General features: G+C 32.9%; 1 protein-coding gene across 1 annotated transcript in view; it reads left to right on the top strand.

Annotated features, from left to right (window-relative positions):
- Positions 1-3,767: 3,767 nt before the first annotated feature.
- The window catches only part of LOC149906468 (uncharacterized), a 38,446-nt gene continuing 16,923 nt past the window's right edge, over positions 3,768-25,290 (top strand). Inside the window, exons 1-2 of the mRNA XM_090104682.1 lie at positions 3,768-4,076; positions 15,542-15,642. Of these exons, the coding sequence (XP_089960808.1) occupies positions 3,903-4,076; positions 15,542-15,642 (275 nt within the window). The 5' untranslated portion in view covers positions 3,768-3,902. The remainder of the gene's footprint in view (positions 4,077-15,541; positions 15,643-25,290) is intronic.

A 25,290-nucleotide genomic window follows, 5' to 3' on the forward strand; every position in this document is an offset into this window, starting at 1 on the left:
TTATATAATTTTAAATAAATACTTATAAAGATAATTAGCACCCAGACACAGAGCAAACATTTGCCCTGGGTTAGAATCGAACCCACGACCTCTGGCTTGGAAGGCAGGGTCACTACAAAGTACAAACGCCAACCGGTTGGACAAAATATCGATTAATTACGAATTATATCGGTAAGTATATAATTTATGTTTGAAAAAGTAATTATTATGTTGTTTCTTTTTCATTAATTGGATATCGAATTCAAAAGAAAAAAAGCTAATAGGACACAAAATATGCATGCGATTAGGTAGGTATGTTTCAAATTTTCCATTAATTTAGTTATTTTCCTACTTACTACTTTTAATTACAATACTAATACATGTTCTATTACAATATACATTGTTTATGTAGGTATAGCATCACGCCATTACATTGATTAATTCGAGTCAATAATTTGCCGAATATTACAAAATAGTTATTGTAAGTAGTTAGGTACCTATAGTTATATCAAAATTCATCCAGTAGTTTTTGTGTGAAAGCCGCTGTTCCTCAACTGTGAACATCGAGGAAAGTTACCTCAGAACTTTCGACTTTCTATGAAGATTCTTTTTTTATTTAAAAATTGGTTATTTTCTCGTGGTTACATTAAAAGTTTGTCGAATAAAATAATTATTGTACATGTGTATGAACAAGGATGAATTACTTAAAAACTACTGCACCATACTGCACGATTCTCCCCTTGATAGTTATTGCATGCAATGATTTTCTACTTCTGAGTTTGTCTTTTAAAATCGTATTTGGCTTGCCCTGCGATATTGATAAATTATTATTTTTAGTTTGTTTGTAGTACTAACCATGGCAGTCTAATAATGTTGTGATTGAAGTAAGATTGAAGTCGTACTAGCGTTTAACTACTATTATGTATTCTGTGGTCGTACCAAAAATAACTGAGCGAAGCAGTTGGACATAATATCTAATACCTAAATAAAATTTAATAATCATTTTATTATTAATTATTAGTATCTATATAACAATGGTTCCCTCTTAGTACGTCTTGAATATAGGGCGAAAAAATTAATAATCGAAAACTACAAATTATCATATTATTTGAACCATTCTATATCAATTGAAAAAAGCTGGATCAAATTAATTGCGTAGTTTTAAAGAGCTAACCACAGGGACAGAAAGACAGACAGCGGAAGCCCGGAAGGCCACTTTTATAATAGATAATATGTACCTTGTGTACAATTTATTTTTATAATATATCGTTATCTTCACACACAATAATTATTGCTTCAATAGTATATACTATAATACCCAAATAATACCATGACGTCAAATGAATTTGCATTAAATTTTTTTGATCTTACACACCATAAAACAACAGTCGTTTCTAGATAGCAACAACTAGAGCTTTAAATCTTAAAATCCTCATTTATAGGGTAAAACTTTTTTAATTTTCAAAGTCATTTAGCACGCTCCTCCGATAAAGCCGACCGCCTCCTTGGTACAGTGGTTGACGCGTGAGCGTAGAACCGAGGGTCCTGGGTTCGATTCCCGGTGGAGACGAAGAAAAAAAAAATGTCTCGGTCTGGCAGGACACAGAAGGCTGATCACTAGACATCGGATTATATGCATTTGCATATTTGCATATGCAAATGCATAAAACTCTCTAATTACGGCGTTAGTGCATATTATAGCCTTTTTCCCCAATCGTGCATATTTCGTTAAGTAGCGGGAGTTTTGATTGGTCGACTAACCTTTATTAGCCAATCAGAACACTCAGCGAGTAAACCAACCCTATTTTGGCATGGTAAAATGGCAAAAAATTACAAAATGGGCTCCATTTTAAGTAATTTTTGAGCCATTCAAAATAGGGCTAGATTACCCTTTTGGGGCTAAAAACTTAAAACACGGGTTGAATTCTAAAAAAGGGCTAGATTTAGCCCGGAAAGGTCTAAGGTGGCAACACAGGGCTCGCGGGTGACAAATGTCACAAATTTGCGATCGAAAATTTGGTTAAAATGCTAAATTGTATATTGGCACAAAAACTATAAGTACTTAATTTCAAGAAAATTTCACTGTTTTTGTACAATCTTTGATTTAAATTTAAAATTAATAAAGGTTTTTTGATTTTGTATTGTGCATATTTTAGGCATATCAGTCGTTTTTAGTGCATATTTCGGCCTTTTTTAGTGCATATTTGCATGCATATTTTGGCATTTTGTTAGTGCATATAATCCGATGTCTACTGATCACCTACTTGTCCCTAAAAAAAATCGATCAGTGAAACAGATGTATGCATAATGCATCTGCCCCTTACCCCACTACGGGGATACGGGACTTCACTCCGATAAAGCAGAATAGGCTTTTGAATTGTTTTTATATATTACTAGCGGTCCACCCCGGCTTCGCCCGTGGTACATAATATGAAAAATAGATGTTGGCCGATTCTCAGACTTACCCGATATGCACAGAAAATTTCATGAGAATCGGTCCAGCCGTTTTGGAGGAGTATGGTATTACTAACATTGTGACACGGGAATTTTATATATAAGATGTAAATGCAAGATAACACTTGCAAAATTTATAATGGTTGTTTTAATAATCTAATTAATAATGGCACAAATATATATCTAAAGCATCACATAATAATTTAATATCTAATAGTTTTTTATACAGAAAGTCCACATCTGTTATCGCATTGATATTTTACTCTATGTTCAAATATGTATAATAAATTAAGAAATATGTATTTATATCAGCTGTTATTAAGTACTTTCATTTGATTATTTCAGATAAAAATTGTATTTAAATTAATCTTTTAAATCTTGCAATCTGAATCCTTTGTTGTTCTTTTGAGTCAATAAAAATATAACAATAAAAACAACTTTTTACAAAAGGCAAACCTGCCATTAAAGTAAGTGAGCTTGGTGTCCACATTACTGTGAAATTGAATACAATAATGGTTCGTCGAATATAGGTTTGAAGGATTTAGGTCATACTCATATTTAGTTTAGTTTTGTCTCTACATCAACTGAAAGCATGATGGTTATTAAAAATACTATTTCGATTATAATAAATATGCTAGGAATTGTTGTTGAAATGTGAATGATAGAGAGGAATGGGAGTAATCGCTGTAATCTGGGTGTTGCGAGGAAAAGCTTCGGAAACGTTCGCCGTCCAAGCTTTAGCGAGTCATTGAACGGGGGCGGGCGGCGCGCATGCTCAATAATTTCGTCATATTTCTGTGTTGCTATGCTAAGAAATATCTACATTTTAAGGAAACTTTAAATATCATGTTCAATGTTTTGAATAGATATTTTATTGATAATAATGATTAACATTTCAAATTTACATTGAAATTAATATTTCGCTGGAAAATGTCGTTGGTATATAAATAATTAAGTAAAGAACGTTTTAGGATTGTAAAAAGAAATCATAAAATTTTAATGACCCCGATAATTTAAACACCTTTTTTATCGTTGTAATATTGCAAACAGATGTATTGAAAACGGATAGCTTGACAAAATATAATTAATATACCTAACGTGTTTTCTGAAATAAAACCAGTAGAGCTTTAGCTCAATATATAAAGTCTAAGCCGAATAATAAACCATATCAAATTAATTCATTAAATGTAAATAATACGTGTTTACGGGTATTATATATTTATGTAATTTATACGAAATTACACCGTTGTAAGTTTAAACGGTGTATCTTGCAACCCCGTAACAAGTCCTTCTCGCTGTCATTACGTTGTGCGTCACAGTCAGTGTGTGGAGCGTTGTGTTGTGATGCGCGAACCGCGAGGAAGGACGCCGCAGCCTTGGTGACCAGTGCTCAGTTGTTTTGTCACTCGGAGTGGCACGGGCGTTCGCTCCTGCTCAATGCTCATGCATGCGAGTGCGGAGCCGGCAAGATGCGGTGGCGGGCGCGCGCGGCCCCTTCCCGCGCCAAAGAGCGCGCCAACATCAGCTTCTTCATATTTATCATGTTTTTCGCCGTCTTCGGTGTAATAGTATTGACTGAACTGCTCTTATTAGAACGGCCACCGTCGAATTCACCGCGCTCGAGATATATTGAAAACCTACAGGTGAGCTTATAGATAATTTGGTTCTCATTTCCAGACCTTGGTATTTAGTAGCATGAACATCGATTTGTTTACGTTTAACGGTCGGTAACGTGTTATTAATATGCTAATATTAGAAACAATAATACGTTTTAATCAAAGTTCCTAAGTACATGGTTTATTTTTATGAGTGTTGATAATATATCGCTGTAAAATGAATTAATCATTGAAAGATTACACCTGTGCCGTGTGTGTAAAGTAAGGTGTTGGAAAATTATATTACTTACCTAGTCATAAAATACCTGTTTTAAGACCAGAAACACATCGGTATATTTAATATTTTATTTTTTATAGAGAAATTGACTCTACTTATTCCCCATACTCTTACATAAAAAAAACTGAACTACGGTTAAATCAGGGATAATTATTGATATTGTATATCAAAACTGAGCACATAATAATATATTAGTAGAGTAAGTCTTTGTGTTTGAACGTGAAACCGCTTTTCAAATAAAAATGTTTTTAATTTCTACCTATTAAATTCAATATACGGTACACGTTATCTACGGTTTAAAATAAAATAAAAAAAGTTTTTAATTGAACTATTGTTATAAATTTAATAAAACAAGCAATAACAATGTTTGATTATTTATTTGATCTATTGTCTTACAAACATAATACATACATAAATGTATATTAAATTAAAACATTTTCAAAACAAATGTTTTTATTGTTTTTCGTTCAATTTACCAAGTAAAGGTTAATGGCCTCAATAGGTGTTAATATTATGATCGAGTGTGAAAATCAATTCAATAATGACTTGTGACGTATGTTTTTAAACTTATTTGAATAATAAATTATACCTAGTTGCTGAAAATAGGTGTTACGGGAAGTTTAGCCAAGTTTAAAGACCTTTCTTGCTATTTTTGGCGGAAACACGTACCCTAAGAAGAAAGAGAAGAAAAGTTTTTCTGTTAATTGTTTTATTTACTAAGAGGATTGTTTTAGCGACATCTTTCCCTCTTAAATCGACAATACAAGTGATTGAAGACTCACACGATAACAAACCAAAGAAAGCGTTCAAAATCAATTTTCCTCGAAGGTTTTCTTTATTTTTGCATGCATCGCAACAATTTAGTAAGTTTTTTTAATTTTGTCAATTTATATTAATGCCCTAATGGTTAAACTAAACAACGTTTAAAAAACGTATACCTACTACCTAACTGTTTTATATCAAACACTGGCACGAATGTTCTTAATTATCTCTATCACCATAATTCACATCATAAAAATAATATAATATTATGAAATATGAGAAGATAATTGATGAAAGGAATTCAAAGAGTTGAGATAAGGATGAATACCCGTTCATTTGCGGGTGAGAGACGCAAAATCAGGGTCAGAATCTACTCTCTTTGTCTCCGAATGGTATTTTAAACGCCATTGTTTTTCCTTGTTTTGTGATCTTTTGATTATAATGTTATTTCTCGTGAGATTTAATATTTTAACTCTTTCGTTGATAGGTATTTGTTTATCTACTTGATACTTAATTAAGAAGCTTTGTCCTAAAAAACTTAGATCGTAAACTATATCTGTATGTAATATAACTACCATACATAATAAATACAATGCGATGAATGAAAACTCGAATCACTCTATCATAATAGTCCTACTGTATAGAGATTAGATAATAATAATAAAAAGCTTCTAACTATGATAAACTATGAAATTGATATTTATTATTTTATGGCATTCAAATGCTTTATAAATATAAATTTATAAAGAACTAGCGGTCCGCCCCGGCTTCGCCCGTGGTACATATTTACGTTTTCTCTACATAAAAACCATCCTCGTACTTCAAGGAATATAATAAAAAAAGAATTATCGAAATCGGTTCAGCCGTTCTCGAGTTATGCGCTTACCAACACATTTTGCGATTCATTTTTATATATAAAGAAGAAGAAGAAGAAGAAGAAGATAGAATAGAAAAAAGGTGTGTCCCTAAGACACATAAAACTGAAAGAATAGAATAAATTCGATTGCTCTCGCGGGTCACGAGTGGCTGAATTGGTCAGGCATCCGCCCCGGAATGGCGCGAAAGGATGCGGGTTCGAGTCCCGCCTCGTGATCGAATTTTTTCTATTCTTTATAAATTTATATGGTAAACTATGTTTTTTATCAATCAAGAATCAACAATAAATGCTACCTAGCTAGATATAATGATACTGATATTTTACGGCATTGTTCTCAAAGTGTTCGGCGAATCTGTATATAAGGTATTTTAGTATGTTTAACTTGTAACGAAGATAGTTCAATTTAAATTTGCTTATTCATATGTGTAACATTTATAATTTAATTCACATCTTGTTTGAATTCGACGATCAAGTTACTTCATCGGGCTGTGGGCTGGAGTTTAATTGTTCTTGCCTTGTAACAGTTGGTTCATTATCTATTTATAATGAAAGCTCTTACTGTTAAACGCTAGTCTTTAGTTTAGTCGAAGCGATTAACGTGCCTCTTGTCTTGTATCTTTGATTTCGTCTTTTACGTGATACAATGTTTGTGTAATAATCTTACTTCGGTTAAAACTATTTTGTGTGCATTTTGTATAACGATTCGGGAATGGTCAAGTTTTTATTTTTATTGTTCAGTATTATTACTCGCACTGCTACTACCATATTGTAAAAAAATTATACTTCAATTTCAATAAGAATATTTTCAGTATTCAGGCGCATTTTTTCATTCAACATTACAACAAAGCGAAATCAAATACAAGAAACTTGAACAGAAAAAGACGAAGATTTCCAACGTCTTTGTTTAAATTTAAGTAATGTAGGTACAACTTTGTGGATCAAAATCTCAAGCGCTGTTTAAAATAAGTTTGACATTTATCTGTTCTAGCACTGTATACCTTCATCCTACTGGCGATTCTAGACTAGAGAAATGTCAAATGTACACGGCAAAGCGACATGATGGACATTCTGTTTGTCCTCGACTCGTATTTGTATTGTCCTATTTGTCGAGATGCAGGAAATCCTAGTACGGGTCAGTGATTATTAAAAAGAAGCGAAATTAATATAGGTTTTGACCTTGATGGAAATATATGTACTTCTATTTACTATTGATTGATATTCAAGATTCGTTTTTCATGTCGATAAGAATAAAATAAAGTAGGAATGATGAATTTAACTTTAATTGCAACGAAATTTATAAAGATAAATTGATGATAATCTCTATTCTCTACAAACATTTTTCATCTTTAAAAACTATTCAATAATAGGATCGTTTAAATTTCCTTTTAGGTTGTTATAATATTAAAATTACTAAATCTTTCATCCATTTTCCTTTCAAAAAGCTTTTATGTACTGTGTTATACATCTTATATTGATGTTAATAGCATACCTACCAATTGCAGCGCAATTTATTATAGTTTGAAAAATTGTGACTTTCATAATATAATATTATGTTACTGTAAAAGTCCGTATATTGGTCAATCTTATGTTTTACCAGCTCATTGTCATATTTACCAAGGCTAGAAGTTATAACAGCTGTGACCACAAACCCAGCAAGCGAGTGCCAGGACTCTTCATCTTTCGAATAGCTAAAATTTGACAATTAGAAGAAAATAAAAAGTATATACCTAGCTATGTATGAAATCAAACAGAAGTTTGTTTCGTGTTTGTTATTGGTGTCGTTTGGTAGAATAATTAGGTACATGGTTCATGAGGTGTTGAGTGACGCAGAGGTGATATTTTTTTAAATAAGCTGCAGAATTTTATTATTGATGCACATACAACTTCAATTTGTAAAATGTAGAGTTGTTGCCAACCTGCATGTTTGGCATTTTATAATTTAACTACTGTATTGGTGAACACAAATATACGTAGTACCTACCTATTTGAGTCGTAGGAATCAGCAGGCTCTATTGATAGGTTGTAACGAATGATAGTTGTTATTGTTAATTGAGAAATCGAACAATTTTGTACGATTTCTCAATTGTGAACTTATAGAAAATCTGGTTTCATCTTTCAGGCACAGACGTTAAATCTTAGATCACATATACTTTCATAGGTCACAAATGTGGCTGACTTCTAAAGGAGCTTAGAGCTTAAAAACTTTCTTACACGATAAATTACAGAAAATGTCTGTGATGTAAAGTATGGAAAAGCGACAAGTAAAATACGTGTCCCGCCTTAAGATAAAAGGAAAATGCAATGAGCGCACGCGAGGCGTCTTCCCGCCAACCTTTTGACTCGCATGTCCTACTTAGCCGCCTCGTGGACAAACTTCTTTGGATAATAATCTTGCTTATTAACTAGAAAAGCTTGTTGGTTGGTGCTTTTAAATAAAATACATGCTTGTGGGTGAGTTTCACTTTGAAATATAGTTTTTATGGAAGAGGCTCTAAAATGACAATTAATTAAAACGAGTAGGTGTCAGTTGATAAAAATTTCCAGGGAATATCATCGATATAACATACCTGCCCAACTGGGTTTCTCCCGTGCAATATTGCTCAGTGACTACATTCTTGACATGTTATGTTTCACCTACATACGTAACGCGTATGGCATACAGTGTACCTACTTATATTAACATAGGTACTCAAATTAACATTACTCATTTACAACATTGACGCTTTTTTATAATTTTATAGTAGATTTACAATGAATAGTGTAATTTAAAATACTCAAAGCTACAAAACAAATGTGTTGTTTGATGCATGAAATGCATACGTCATGCAAAGGATTTTGAATACAACAATGGTGCGGACCGAGCCTCATTTACTGCGTGTCACGTACACAACCAATTGCAATGTTTTTGTAGTTAAAAAACATTTTAAAACAAATTTAATTGAAACATGTTCAACGTGAAGCAATGTTTTTAACAAATGTTTTCAAATAAAGTAAACAATTTTATATTAAATGTTATCCACCACTCGGAAACCACTTATGTTGTATTAAATGCGGTCGATAAAATAATTACTTTATCGACAGCGGCCTTGCAATTTAAAATGTTAATATTTTATTCTGTTTTCTATTTTGCAAGGTAATTAATTTCATAGACTTGTTCCTAACGAGATCCTGGTATTCAATTCCTTTCATTATTATTTCATTTCTATGCCATTTTAATTAATCAAAAGATCTCATCAAGATGTAATTAAAATTTAAAATAGTAAATGAAACGTAAAAATCTCTTTAATTTTATTTAAAAATGCATTTAATCGATCTATTTATTTATTTTTAAAATAAAATGAAAAGTAGGTAAATATAATTTTTACCTTTCTTGAACCCGAGGTTCAAGAATTAAAAACCTCAACACGGTCAGATTTTGTAATGAGCAAGCTCGTTCTAAATTTAGATGGTTGATTCCCAAAGGATTTATTTGCAAGCCTTTTGTTTTATTTCCACTCTACCTGAGTACAAATTAATTTCTGCTGATTGAGAAGATAAATCTCAACAATTTTTTATGATTTCCTGAAAACCAAACATCATTAAAATCTGTTCAGTCGTTCTTGAGTTATAAGTAGTATCTATAAATACAACCGCACCCGCCTTAAAACGTAGAAACCTTTCTGGCTAAGATTGAGAGACACCACAAAAAAATAGAATACTTTCTATTGTATGTTTAATGTTAAATAGGTACATATACAATATATGTACGTATATATACAAAAAAATAAATACAAAATATCTGCTCGGCCTAGTGTGTTATTAGTAAAAAGCAACGTGGGTGTAGAAAAAAAATTACGACCTCAAAGTGAAAACTCTATATTTAAACATGTTTTTTATATTTTACTATCTGTGTAGGTACTACTGGTTCCTGTGATACACATACGATGATTGGTCGTATCAACTCAGAAACCTTCGTGGGCTCATGTAAAAAACTTTGCTGAAGATTGCTTGGTATAAAGTGAACACGAACAACGAATCAAGAACCACGCAACTATTGGTGAAAATAGAATTAATATCGATGCATTTGTTTTTGATTTTTTCGTCAACAAAGAAACAAAGAGGCGGTGGAGAGCTTTTACGTCGCGTTTTAATTATTCAAAATATTTTACTGTAGATATTTAAGTATCAAACAAAATTTTAAAGCTTTTAATATTATGAGAAAACTGCATTAAGTCGCAAAATTGTATTCCAAGTTATCCGCGAATCATACAAGTTAAACAATGCTAATTGAAGCTTTACGTTTAAAGTCGCTGTCGAGTCGCAAATTACCTACCGATTGTATTATTTAATAGTCAACATTTACTGAACATTCATTTTTTGAATAACTTTTAACGAATACAATTAGTGAAGTTTGAATAAAATTCATGTTTCGCTACAAAGAAAGTTCTAATAAGTCCTTTGTCTATAAAGTCTTTTAAAACTGGGAAGATATAAACTCGATCCTCGTTGTAAATTAACGATGTCTTGAACGATACTTCGTAAGCGACAAAGTTTAAAAATATATTTTATATGGAACCTGCCACGGATGTACGGACTGGCTATAAGAAATATCTTACTTAAAAGTTTTATTAAAACGTATTTTATATTGAGCACGGCCCCTTTGTTATTCCAGAAGCATTTTAGATTTTAATCAAAACATCTCTGAGAATTTTTAATTTAAGCTTTTCGTCATACTTGGGGTTTTAATATCAGTTAACGCTAACTAATATAGTATAATCCCTATTAATCTATTTTGATCTTCAATTAAAGGTCTCCGGTTGATTAAAATTGTTTATGGAGAGATTTTTGCAGAAGAGTCATGAAATGAAATATAGGATCTGTTTCTGGCATGTTAGAGATTGAACTGCTTTAGTGAAAATGCTTTTAACTGAATAATTATGTAGATTATTGCTGGTTGAACATGCTATGAATAAGAAGGGATAGGGTAACGCTGTAAGCTGTTTATAAAAAAAAAAGGTTTGCAGAGAGTACTCCTTCTCCTCGCTTACGAAATATGAACAAAATGATACCCCGTGTCTCCTCGTGGGGTATGAGGCAGATGCATTATACATCTGTTTCACTGATCGATTTTCCACGGACAAGTAGGTGGTCAACTTTCTGCATCCCGCCAGACCAAGATATTTTTTTCTTCGTCACCACCGGGAATCAAACTTAGTTCCCCTCGGTTCGCTCATGGCTTGACCACTTCATAGCAGAAGGCGGTCAATTAGTAGCAAAAACATTGAGTACTCTGCATTAAATGTCTATGAAATTCACGATCCATTTAAAAGCTTGATAAATACAATGCAATTCATAGTTGTTAAATTTGCACAATTGCAACTTTTGAAAGCTATTAAAATGAGTAAAGCTTGCCGAAAGAACTGTTTTGCATTGCATTGATTGATGCAATCTTCATTTGTTTTAAATAAAAATTTCCTTAAACAATTTGAAAACAAGTTTAATCAAGTGAATATTTTTTACTGTCCACAACCTCTCCATAATCTATAATATTAATATCGATATGATTACTACTGTCAGATATTATTTACACTACGAGTAATAAGTGTGAGGATTAAAATAAAATCTCCGTTTACCATTGACACAGTTAATTTTTCCTTCTTAGAAAATATAAAAATAAACGTCTAATGAGCACGTTTTAAAAGCTGTTTTGAAAGAAAAGTAAACTAGAGAAACTTCACATCTTGAGTAATTAAAAAATAAACACCGTCAAGTAAGAGTCGGATTTTTATTCCGCACTTAGGTAAAGTGTGGCTTAGTATTTATTAATTTTATGCAATTAATTTTAATATTGATTTGATATAAATTCAAATATGTATCTTTATTTTGAATTGTACCCTTAGGAATACTGCATCATAGGGAAATACCCCATTTCGAAACACAATTACCTATTAAAATAAGGTATTTAACTATTGAATTCTTATTGCAAATATGTTATTGAATATTGTCCACCGTGGTCTACAATATTATAGTCATATAATATATAGAATCAGTTTCATTTTAAAAATGGTATTGGAATTTTTCACCCGTTGCATTCAATTTGCCGCCTTCCGTGTAGATCTTTCCATTAATTTTATTAGGAAGATGGACGCTTGGAGCCGCTCTCTGCAAAACAAACGGTCGGAATCGATATTGAAAATGGAGCTCTAATAGCGACACATTTATTTAAAATTCGATATAGTGAGTTATTCCATTTATTTATACGTTTACAGTAATGGCTTTTTAAATTGATCTGTTTGGTATGCGACGCTTCTGGATTGAGTTGACCAACATGTTTACGAATTAGTTTTGAGGAAGATTTCGTTATCAAGACATATTAAACACACAATGTCAATACATGGTATTATATTTTCGATATGATAACAATTGATAATTGATAAACCCTTGATCTATCATATGTATTATCTTTCTTTAGAAAGAGATGCATATTGTTCCACGTTTATTTTAAAACATAATTCGCTCATCGTGATCTGATTTGAATTTTCTGGCTTAAATTCTATTTTCACTATTCAGCGTTCCATTTGCCGACGCTCATCAATTCCGCGGCACATTATTCCATCCAGCTCCATTATATCTTGGACACTTATAGCACAGATAATATAATACTTATACAAACTAGTACTTAGTCTACTAGTGACTACATTCTTGTAATTTTATATTTATATTTTGATGTGTTTGAAGATCGATTGATTTAAAAATACGATGACTTAAAATCCCTTGTTCTAAATCTGATAATTGTTACATCTTCAAATTATAAAATATGGTTGTTGATGTTATTAATTGTTGCCTTATGTCGTCAAATTTGCGGGACAAAATTACTATTTTCGTGGAGATTCCTTTCAGTATTATTTTTATTAGCTATTGTTCTTTAACCAGATAAACGATTTTGGTTCACGGTGAATTAAAAAACATTAACCAAACACAAAGAATTGTCTTTTGTTAATTTGTTAGTTCAAATGTTACTATTGTAACAAACATAAGAATGATTATTTTAAGTTTTATTCATTTTGCTTGCTTTAAAATTAATTACATTTCCTTTGTTATAATAACACATCTAGGAGGACAATAATGGTTAATGACATAATCATTAACTTTCCTGTTTTTTTTTATTTTTGACGACATAAATTTAAGAAAGGAAAAAATATGCACACTAGAAATATCTAAACTGTCCTTCCCTACCTGCTCATGAAATGTTACATAGGTACCTACTTTGAAAGACTGAATATTTAGTTGAGAAGTTTAAAAAATATCACCGTCCTATTTTAAACTTCAGCGTAATCAAAGCTCAATTTTATTTATCACAATAATTATTTAAGTTCTAGATATATTTACCTACTCATACTTACGAGTATATATTTGTAGACAACGTAACCTACACCTAGCTCGCCTCTCAATATTTTTATATTCAATTTAATTAAGGGCCGATTTTTCAATGCTTGGATAAAACTTATTTGTCGAATAATGTATAAAACTACCATTTTAAAAACGTATTCTAATTGCCCGTATTTGACAGTTAACGTGACATTTTAATATAATCGTGTAAGTAATACTTTATTGGACGGATAAGTTTTATCCAAGCATTGAAAAATCGGCCCTAAGTTAAACACATAAGGATATTGTACAAGTACAAGAGGGTTTTATAATGTAATTCTATAAAATGGCTCTAATACAATTTAGATTCATAGTGGCATTTGAAGAGAAAATTGTGAGTTTCCTACAGTATTGATTCAGGGATAAAACCGTTCTTGGCTCACTGAACATAAGTGTTTGCAAACTTGTGAAGCCAATAAGCTTAGATAAGACGATTTGCCTTTGTAATATTTACACCTAATTGAATCGCATTCTCATTTTATCTATCTGATAATTGTTCATGTATATTTATTTTAAAATTAGGTAGTTAGGTTTCTGAATTGTTGACGTTATGTAAAGCAAATTTATTTCTAAAAACAATCTCGTTTTATCCACATTTTATTAAATACAAAACATATGGATCGTTTTATAAGAAAAATATCGTACGGCTAAAACTGTTGGATGCCAAATCCCGTCAATGTTATCACATAAGTTAGACAAAGCAAAAAGAAAATCCTTTATTTAATAAAATGGGATATAAAATTATACGTCGTGTCAACATAAGCCGGGATTGTGGAACGAGGCGTGAAGGAGTGTTGGGATGTAGCCATCACGCCTCGCAAAAACCTCTCCTAACAAATAAAAATTCTTGACGTTTAACCTTTTTATCATAAGGGATAAAACTAGACTAGTTTCTATTTATAACTCTCTATTATTTTTGTCAGTTCTTTTTTGATATTAGAAATTCTGATTGTGCTTGTAATCCGGATAAAAATTCAACTTGTCTCGAAGTTTCCGAAAATAGTTGGCATTTTTTTGCAACAAAAGGAGCTTTTATTTCTATATCATTTAAGGGAAGGCTATCCTTAGGGATAATAAATCGTTTTGGTCAGTTGGGCCCCATGTCGTTTCGAGATTAATCTTTCCCTTCACTAAGATTACTTCGGTAAAAAAGGTATTTGATACAAAAACTATTTTCTTCCATTCTTTTAAATTTAAAAGAAACCGGCAAAAATATCAACGGAATGGTTTCATCTAAGTAAGTGTTTCTTAGGTTCTGGTACTCAATACGATAGGGAAAAAGGTCAGAATTATGTAAGATGTATTTTCAGACACTTAATCATACATTAAATAAATAATGTCAATGATGATGGATTATTATTTCACTTGTTGTTACTCGTTGTATGTTCATTGTTTTATAAAGTTCTTAGGCAAGCGACAAGCTAAGTAGGTACAAAATACAAAAGCTTGTCAGCTTCTATTAAAAGTAACTACAGTTACACTAAAGGCTCTAGTTAGGCACAGTTGAAACTAAACATCGGAGTTACCCCGACAAACTGTTAACGCCCGGTTTCACATTTCTAACTAATCATTGGGTTTGTTGCGGTGTTAGCGTTAATTGCGCTTCTATACGTCTATTTTTAGTTAACAAAACTGTAACGGGGACAAAAGCTTACAATTCAGGTATTGATTTGTTATAGTAAACTTACTAGTGTTCTAGGTTAATTGCATTCGTGACACGTACGAAGCCAATAGAAATTGATTTTATCGTTTGATTTGTTTTTGTGCTACTATTTGTATAGTTATGGACAGTCGCAGCGAATAAACGCAATTAGCTTCGTTAATTAATTTGCATCATGCTTCTGATTGCTAGCTCTTAAATTGTAACTGGAAAATTCAGAATTAAATCTAGTCAATGATTAACATTGTCTGAGGAATTTGCTATCCTTAGTTTAAGAGTTTAAATGAGCCTTTCGCCAGTGAACTTTCGCCTCCGAAACAAAGGCGAAGTTCTGATGCTCTCAAGTTGTCTCACCGGCCGGTAAGACGACGGCCGACAAACCCGGAAGGCCTTCCGGGTTTACCATTTTCTTAAAACTCTACATTAGCGAGCTCATTGCTAGCTACATTAATTCATGAATATTAGATTTATGAACGATGAATTATATAAATTGTATATTGCTTTTTTAGGGATGGGAAGGGCGCACTGAAAATGGTGGGGAAGGAGCAGAGCCGCCGCCACCTGCGCACGCACCGCTCGATGCTGTCTGGCAGCCAGTTGCGGGAACCAGGTAAAAAATGCTATATTTTATAATAAATAATATGCAAAGAGGTATTATCTACTACGAAGACTATTTTCGATATATGACGTTGGGTATTTTATATTATACACTATCATAATTGATAGCAAAATAATTGTAGTTTTTTTTAGTATTAAACTTATTCGCGAAAGAAATATTCCTTTGTTTAACGCCAAATTGAAATATGTAAATAATAAATTAGAATCGATAAAAACCATAGGTATCGTACCGTAACAAAAACGTCAATAGATTAAATTGGTATAAAACTTTCATATATATATATTGATAGTTATATAATAATACAATTGGTAGGGGTATAAACTTGGCATGGATTGCACTCGTATCTTAATTATACGAGAAATGGCGATAATAATTATTGACATCTGATGCTAAACTAAATCAGACATTAATTACTCCATTATCTAGCCAATATATTAACCAACTGTTTCCATCGTTCAGTACATTATAATATTATATGTATTATACCTACACAGTAATAGTGTTTAAAGAAAAAAATACAACAATTCACGTTTTATTTGCTACTAATCTACACTAATATTATAAAGAGGAACACTTTGTTTGTTTGATTGTAATGAATAGGCTCATAAACTACTGGACCGATTTTAAAAATTTATTCACCATCCGAAAGCTACATTATCCACGGGTAATATAGAATATGTGTTATCCCGGAAATTCCACGGGAACGGGAACTATGCGAGTTTTTCTTTGAAACCGCGGTCGGAGCCGCCGGCGGAAAGCTAGTAATATTATAAATGCGAAAGTTTGTGGATGTGTATGTGTGTGTTTGTTACTCTTTCACGCAAATACTACTGAGTCGATTACAATTAAATTAAGCACTCATATAGAGGGTAACTTGGATTAACACATAGGATAGGTTTTATCCCAGAAATTCCACGGGAACGGGAACTATACGGCTTTTTATTTGAAAACGCCGGCGAAGCCGCGGGCGGAAAGCTAGTATTTCATATAGAAGTTAAAAATTGTTTAATATTTTACGTTTTCGCTTTTTAATCACTTTTGAATTATTTTTAGATTGAGGCAACACTTTTTTTTAAGAATAAAGATAATGTTCGTGTGTTTATGAGTGTGAACGTATGATGTATAAAACATATATGTTTTATGAAATAGTGAAAGAACATGATTTCCTTGGTTTGACAAATCAAATCCAAACAGAAATCGCTGTAAGTAGGTAATATTTTGATTGTTTTTCTATCTATAAAACTTGATTTGGAATGAACGTTAGTTACGTACTGTCATAAAACAGAGGTTTTATTATACCATTGAATCAATGTATCAAAGGAACGTGGTATGAGAAACTGAGCACAAATACACAAAGCGAAGCAAGAGTATTTACCTATATACAATAGGGTTTCCCAAAGTTGAGGTTAACTTTTAAATTCGGAAATACAATCCAGTTTTAACGAAAAAGGAAAACACTTTTTCTCTTATCAGCGGAAATCGAGCTACAATTCCCGTAGCGTGAAGGCTTTAGATAAACGTGAAAATGAGGTTAAGTGTTCATTTGAAATTTAAATATTTTAAATGATTGCGTACCTAAATGTTTGCCTTAGACGTGAGATTTATTATCCGGTGTTTGATATCAGGTTTCCGCTGAACAGAATGGTTGTATAATATGGCTGTATACACTTAAAATTGTGAATTAAAACAGTGAATGAGAATTTACGTTGGGTTACAAAGGCAATAATTTTAGCGCAAGTGCCTACGTTAAATCGAAAAGCTTAAATATTGCTATTAAAACCGCCGCCGAACTGTGTTGGCTCGCTGCCAGCCTTTATCCCCGCTTGTCTACGATGCTTATTTGGTGCCTATTCTCTAAAATTTGGAAAAACATTAGCAAATATAACAAATTTGTGCTTTTTTTAAAAGTACATTCATGTCTATTCGCTGATAATCGCACAAAGGAATGGCAATGGCGTTTGTTCAGATGTCGTCTCTTTTATTATTAAAGGGCTTTAGTTATTTATGGACTAGAGAGCGCGTCAATATCTCATGAGAGCGGCTACTGATATATTAATGAACTGCCCATATCCTTGCTATACTGCAAAATTGAGTACAAAGGATAGCCGTTAGCCGAGCTATTTTAGTGACATGCAATTATAACGACGGGATATCATTTAAATAATAATCAAGTGAGTGAAATTTTTAATAAGTAAGTTGATGTAAACTCTACGCAATAGTTTAGGTGCTTTTCGAAATGAATTTAGTTTTTTAGAGGTGATATGTTTTCATATAAAACTAACAACAATGTGGGCGCCGAAACATTCCGATGTCTAAATGAAAATATTTGGCAGAAACTTATCGAAGTAGAGCAGTTTAAAATGTTCATCAAATGCAATAAACAAAACTTCGCGAAATAATATTATTTATCTTGTAATAACCTCCTCCATTTTTTGAAGTCGTTTAAAAATAAATGTTCATTCCATATTACACTAAAATAGGACTATTATAACAAATAAATCATATATGCAATTTTTCACAACGCTAAGTAAATATATGAATGATAAATGAAGAAAAGATCTTCCGCAGCAATTTTTTTCTCAAAACTACCGTCGAGCTCGGGTACTCTTTCCTCAATCACTCATAGCGACCAGAATTCCATATTAGAAAGCTCCAATGCATCAGAATTCTACTTTAGAGAATACAAGCTATTGCTTTTTCTGCAGCCTTATTAATTTCATAGTACATATTAATTTCATTCTCATGCATTGAAGATTAACAACACATTTAATGATTTTATTTAGATACTAGCGGTCCGCCCCGGCTTCGTTCGTGGTACATTCAAGGAATATCGGTTCAGCTGTTCTCGAGTTTGCGCTTACATTTTGCGAGTCATTTTTAATATAAAGGAGAGAAATTAAACTTTTATATACCTACGTGTAATTTAAACTTTTTTAAAGGTCAGATGATTTAAAAGGCTAAAGTTTAATGGAGAGAGTGATCGATATTTTTGTGTTTTTTATATCAAGTGAACTCTGGCTTTTTTCGTAAAAATGTTCGTACTTATGCAGGGTCGGTGTGTTACTTATAGATAGGAATTTCGCACGTCAGATAGCTTATGACATGGGACACGAGAAATCCATTTGGTTGAATACGAATTTGGCAATGTGGGTTATTTGATATTTCCAGAAGTCGATTTTTTTAGCACAACTTGTTCATGATATTGGTTTATCGTGGAAGTAGGTATTAACATATTTAGGCACTTCTGTCCTGTATATGAATTAATCGACATTTTCAAAAATATGGTCCCAGTTCAGATAGACAATTAAAAAGTAGTTTTCGCCAACTATGTTATGATAATAGCAGAATATCAGGTCCTAAATATGTAAGTTTAAGCATCTAACTGTGCTCTTAATTATAATCAGTATGAAAAAGATAAGAATATCTTTTAATTCTTAACCGTGAAATCATTTTAAACGGTGAAATTTGGAGATGAATCGTTATTTTTTTCTCTTATAATAAAGTCAAGTTGAAAAGGTCAATCGTTGTCGAAACTCAAGGCTTAATCGCGTTGTATCACCGCCTCTCCTCATCAATAAAAAGTTTGGTGTTAATCCAGTTTGAACAAGTATACGTGTTACTTCTTATATTAAGGGATAGAATTGATTTTACCTAGATTTCTGAAAGGAGGTTCCCTAACGATGGATGAAGACGTGAAGTAATTTCATTTCCCAGTAGCTCGGAACGTTCTTTTACAATTGCTAACTGTTAACCTCGTTTTCAACTTGACGTATGTGACTTTTATTCTTTTGAGTAAGTGTTGAAACTTGAAAGGCAATCTCATGGATATGTATTTTATAATTTGGAAGGAAATTTGTACCCATCTTAAGGTGAAAATTTGACCGCCTCCTTGGTACAGTGGTTGACGCGTGAGCGTAGAACCGAGGGGTCCTGGGTTCGATTCCCGGTGGAGACGAAGAAAAAAAAATGTCTCGGTCTGGCAGGACACAGAAGGCTGATCACCTACTTGTCCCTAAAGAAAATCGATCAGTGAAACAGATGTATGAATAATGCATCTGCCCCTTACCCCACTAGGGGACACGGGACTTCGCTTTTTAAGGTGAAAAGATAATATTAAGCTCTCTATTTCCTTTTACTAAATCTGTCGCAGATTATAACAAGATTATGTGAATATTTTACTTTGTAGACGCTCGTGTAAACTGAACATTTTCGGTTAGTGCTATAAATGGTATACTCAATGTAAAAGTTTCCTCATTCATGTTTTAAAGACCCCTTTTTAGTCACTGAAGCTTTTTAAACGCAAAGCTTAAAATTTAAAGGGTTCTCTGAGTAATTTATAATATAAATTCCTAAGAGACTTATTGTCACAGTAATTTCACTATTATAGAGCGGGTTAATTAATTTATTGTTTCCAAATTATAGTGAGTAATTTTCTCCCAAAAGATTTGTATATATAGTAAACACAGCAGTGAAATTTTTAAATGCCAAATAACACGGAATATAGTGGGTCGTATGTGCCAATTTAGGTATGTAAAGTGGGTAATTACAGTGTTCTGTTGCTAGTATGTTCTTAGTTACAATAAAATTTAATCTTAATAATCCTTCGTAATACATAGATACTCATTATAGCGTGTATATTATGATAGTGGAATGCAAAGCAACAAATAGTAACTCCCTCCTTTTCCCCTTTCACTTTTAGCCAATTCTCTGTCGCCGATGTTAAGAAGAACATTTTGTCCATCTCTTCTAAGGCTGTAGGTGTTGATTGCATTGGTCGTAATATGATCATTCCCATCCTCGACCTGATTACTCCTGTTATAACTGATATCCTCAATTTTTCCATATCTTCATGTACTTTTCCACACTCGTGGAAAAGTGCAAATATTATCCCTCTCCCTAAGTCCAAGTGCCCTTCTACTCTCTCCGATTTTCGTCCTATATCCATATTACCTTTCCTTTCAAAAGTCTTTGAGCGATTAGTGCAGCAGCAACTCTCAAGATTCCTCAATAAAAACAATCTTCTCAACCCCTTCCAGTCCGGTTTCCGTCCAGGTCATAGTACGGCCACTGCGTTAGTCAAGATCACAGACGATATTAGATTGAGTATGGACAAACGGCAGCTCACAATACTTACACTACTTGATTTTAGTAACGCATTTAACACAGTTGATCACGATGTGTTGTTGAGCTTGCTACGCGTTTCTTTCAACATGTCTCCGGCAGTGATTAATTGGTTTAGCAGCTATCTCGAGGGCCGCCGGCAGCACATTCTACTGGACGAGTGTTACTCATCCTGGTCTGATGTTACTTCTGGCGTTCCTCAGGGTAGTGTGCTCTCTCCTCTCCTGTTCTCCTTATTTATCAACTCCATCACTTCGGGTATATCCAGTCTCTACCATATGTACGCGGACGATTTGCAAATTTATTGCCATTCATCACTTGAGGACCTAAGTAGGAAAGTTGCACTCACGAATGATGATTTACGGACTATTAGTAATTGGAGCCGCGACCATGGTCTATGTATTAATCCGAAGAAATCGCAGGTAATTATTATTGGAAGTCAGTCGCTTATTTCTAAAATTGATAGGTCCTCTTTACCTAATGTTTGCATAAATAACACTGACATTCCTTACAGTTCCACTGTTAAGAGTCTTGGTGTTTTTATCGATGAAACATTATCGTGGACAAATCAGCTTAAAGAACTTAGGAAAAAAGTGTTTGCAGCAGCTGGTTCTCTCAGACGACTTAGGAACTTTCTGCCTATTCCCACTAAAATTGTTCTTGCTCAGTCCCTTCTCCTATCCCTCTTTGATTATGCAGATGTTTCCTATCCTGACCTCCTTGAATTCCAACTTGATAGTCTTGAGCGTCTCCAGAACTTCTGTGTGAGATTTGTTTTTGGTCTGCGCAAATATGATCACATTAGTGAATACCGCACAAGGCTCAAGTGGCTCCCTATCAGACTCCGCCGGAATGCTCATATCCTAAACCTATTGTACTGCATCCTTTTCTGTCCAAATACGCCTTCCTACCTTAAAAGTAATTTCCAGTTCCTGAACTCCACCACCCGTTCCCCGCGATCCTGTAATAAACTCCTACTACATGTTCCTATTCATAGATCTAATTTCTATGACTGTTCCTTTACGGTCCGTGCTATCAGGCTGTGGAACAGTTTGCCCGATAAGATCAGAAGGGCAGGGTCATTGAATGAGTTTAAAAAGCAACTAAATATTTACTTTTTATCTTTATAATATCCGTATGTATGTATATGTATACTATGTTTAGTCTTATACTTATTTATTTAATGTTTTTTGTGTTCTGCACCATCAACCTCATCATAAAACGTAATTTCTCATGATCCTCGACTAAAGGTTGCCTGGAAGAGATCGCTGCTTTAGCGATAAGGCCGCCTTTTTGTACGTGTTTGTTTGTATGTGTTTTTTTGTATTGTTTTCCTTGCTTTTGGTGCAAATAAAGTATTTTCATTCATTCATTCATTCATTCATTCATTCATTCATTCATTCATAGTAATAGAAGGTTATTCCACAGTGGCTTGTCTCCCTCCACAGACTAAAAGGGGTGCTAATTGAGAATCGCTTGTCATTTGACATTTTGCGATTCAAACTAGCTTCGACGTCAAAGGAGAGTTTCTTTGATGTAGACTTGTTTGAACGGAAGCATTTTAATTTTGAACAGGAGTTTTTTTACTAGAATTCTCATCGATATCACTGATATAGTTATTTATAGATTTCGTCATCAGATTATTTCAATTTACGTTGTTCGTAGGTTTAAGGAAAGTATCATGAACAGATATACTTCATCTAGCTTCATCATAAAAAGTTTACTTTTAACCAGCCAATTTGGGTTTAAAAAGAGGTGCTATCTGACGAGTTAATTGATTGGGGCGAGAGTCTCCTTGGTTATGAAGGGCTCTCGACGAGACCATAGGGCACTCCGCTAACGTGCTTGCAATCAACACCACACAATCTGCAGGGAAACGTTGATTGCCACTCGATTTTGTTCTATTTTGACCTTAGTATTGTTTATTTACTTGAGAGTGGAATCAATTAGCACGTACGTGCGATTGAGGGCATTACGGTGTCTCTTATTGTATGATAATGATTCTTATAAGGTACGGTATACTTTAAAAGAATCGTGAGATAGTTTTTAGCATTTATAACAGCGTTACAAATAGCTATATGCTAACAAACGTTAGCATATAGCTATTTTTCGAGATAATTTTAAGTCAATACAGTTAAATGTTGCATAGATATAAATATTTTTTGTACAATTGTACATAATGAAAGGAACCTTTATAAAAGTTAAATTCATTTGAAATCGAATTATTCAGTCTCATTTTATTTCATTGCATATACTTAAACCGACATATTATCTCAGAACAAAAAGCAAGTACAGAAACAAATGATGTGAATATAAATGCGTCTAGAGGATTCAGAGACAACAAAAAGCTTAACGAGTTCAAAACTTTGAAAAAACATTAAATATAAAAGCTGAAATTCATATCTTGCTGGGATTTGCGATCTGTCACGTTAATAAAATGGAATAAAAGTGCGATTGATGCTGCAATTGCATCCGAATTGAGTTGCATCCTCGTTGAAAATGCATCTGAATTGCACTCGAGATTATGAAACGTCCGGCATCTGATCAAACTGCAAACATCATATTGCAGAAGTCGAACATCAGTACCATTTTTAATAAGCATTAAAGTAGGTTACACACGAAGATACCGACGTTGTGTAAAGTCTATCAATCATCGATTGTTTTATACACATTCATAATATACACACATCATTGTAGGTATGGACTACAAGGCTGATAAAGCTTTTAAACTAAGTGCTCCTACATGCAGTGACATTCTTCGGAAAATGTATTGTTTGAATGAAATTAAATTGGAAGGGTTTCTTTTTATTTAACTTAATTACAGTCGTATATCTTCATTCGATTTGTTGCTTTTACGATTGGATAAATACCATATTGATTGTGTATTGCGGTCCTAACAATTACCTACGAGTACCTATGTTGTATTTTCGATTGTATTTTTAAATATCGTTGTAGCTATTTAACATTTTCACAGGTGTTAAACGGTATAGGTAATCGAATGGGTTGTTTTTGAACGGAAATACTCTTAAAGTGTTTATTTGAAAAGAATTCCAGTCGTAAAGCATTTTATGTTGTGGTTTTAGTCATAAAAAATATTCATTATACGGGGTCTCTTCCTGGGCAATAAAATTTACAACCAGCATGTTGCTAGCTTCGAGTGAGAAGACTTCAACAATTCTAGGTACTTGATTCACTTCTGTTTATTACAAATGGCGACCTCGGTATATTTTAACTATATTTTTCACTTTAAAGATAGATTGTACAAGAACACAATATGTAAGTATGATGAATATTGAAAAATTAAATAGAAAAGGATATACCTTATCATAATAAATAGGAAATTACTCTAGCAGAAGTTAATGGTAAAAGCAGGCCTTGTCTATCTCCGCGTGTAGATTTTAAAAACTAATACGAATAGGCGAGGGCCATTGCACAAAGGCCAATCTGGCTACATATTTCTTTGAAAACCATTCGAACCATTCGAACCATTCAATGAAGAAAAGCTTCTGTAGCTGGCTACTAGTTATTATTTTGTGGTAAAAGGTAAACGTCATACCAAATTCCTGTGACAAAGAACAATGTAAAATCTAAGTCAACATCACTTATCGAATTCATAATAATATACGCAACACTGTGTTTATATTAAACCCTAAACCTTTCTTCCGCTCTTCTCCACGTTTCATCTCTGAAGAAGCTTATTCGAAGCTTATTTTACACGTTTGTCATTGTAACTTCTGATATTTTAATGAATTTATAAGTTGATAAATGACTGAGGAATTTCGAACCCGTAATATTAATTTGAAGCGTCTCGAGCTAAATTTCTCAAGGGAAAGATTCAAACATCATCCATTGCTACTGGTGGTGCCGTAATGTAATATGCATGTAAAAGTATCACAGATCACTGTACTTACATGTGATAAATAAGTAGCTTCCGAATATACGAATATCATACGAATATAAAACAAATTGATGAATAATAAACGAGATAGACACAATATCGTTTCTTATTCTTTTTCAACGTAACATTCTGTTTGTATATGTTGACATAAAGCGACGCTTGTTAATATTTATGCAACTGTATCATAATAGCGCTCGGCTTACATATTTGATAGCGTCTCTACCTTCATAACGTCGCGATGATGCTGCTTTTGTTGTTGTCTAAAAGAATGGGTGTGTTTCATCTCAGACTACACAAAGATATATTTCGGTCGCGGATTAAAACTTGTATTTTTTATTATGGTTTGTGTTGTGACTTGTGAGGTTCGCTCTGGATTGGGAGGGGGTGCTGTGTTATGTTTATGTTTTGCTTTTAGTCTTCAAGGGATGTTATATGTATATTCAAATATCATTAGTATTTTGTTCGTGAGATAATTTATTTGATTGGCATAAAAATAACGAAAAATGTCGCAAATTCTTTACCTACGTATTATACTGGATTTAAAAATTTATAGGTATTCCTCTACCCTAACCTCTACTATGTCAGTAGGTAAACAGTATAAACAAAAATTGTTATGTAAA

This window comes from Colias eurytheme, chromosome 8, assembly GCF_061535395.1.
Source record: "Colias eurytheme isolate Ceu_HAF_F1 chromosome 8, ilColEury1 Martin Lab GWU primary, whole genome shotgun sequence".
NCBI classification, from domain to species: domain Eukaryota; kingdom Metazoa; phylum Arthropoda; class Insecta; order Lepidoptera; family Pieridae; genus Colias; species Colias eurytheme.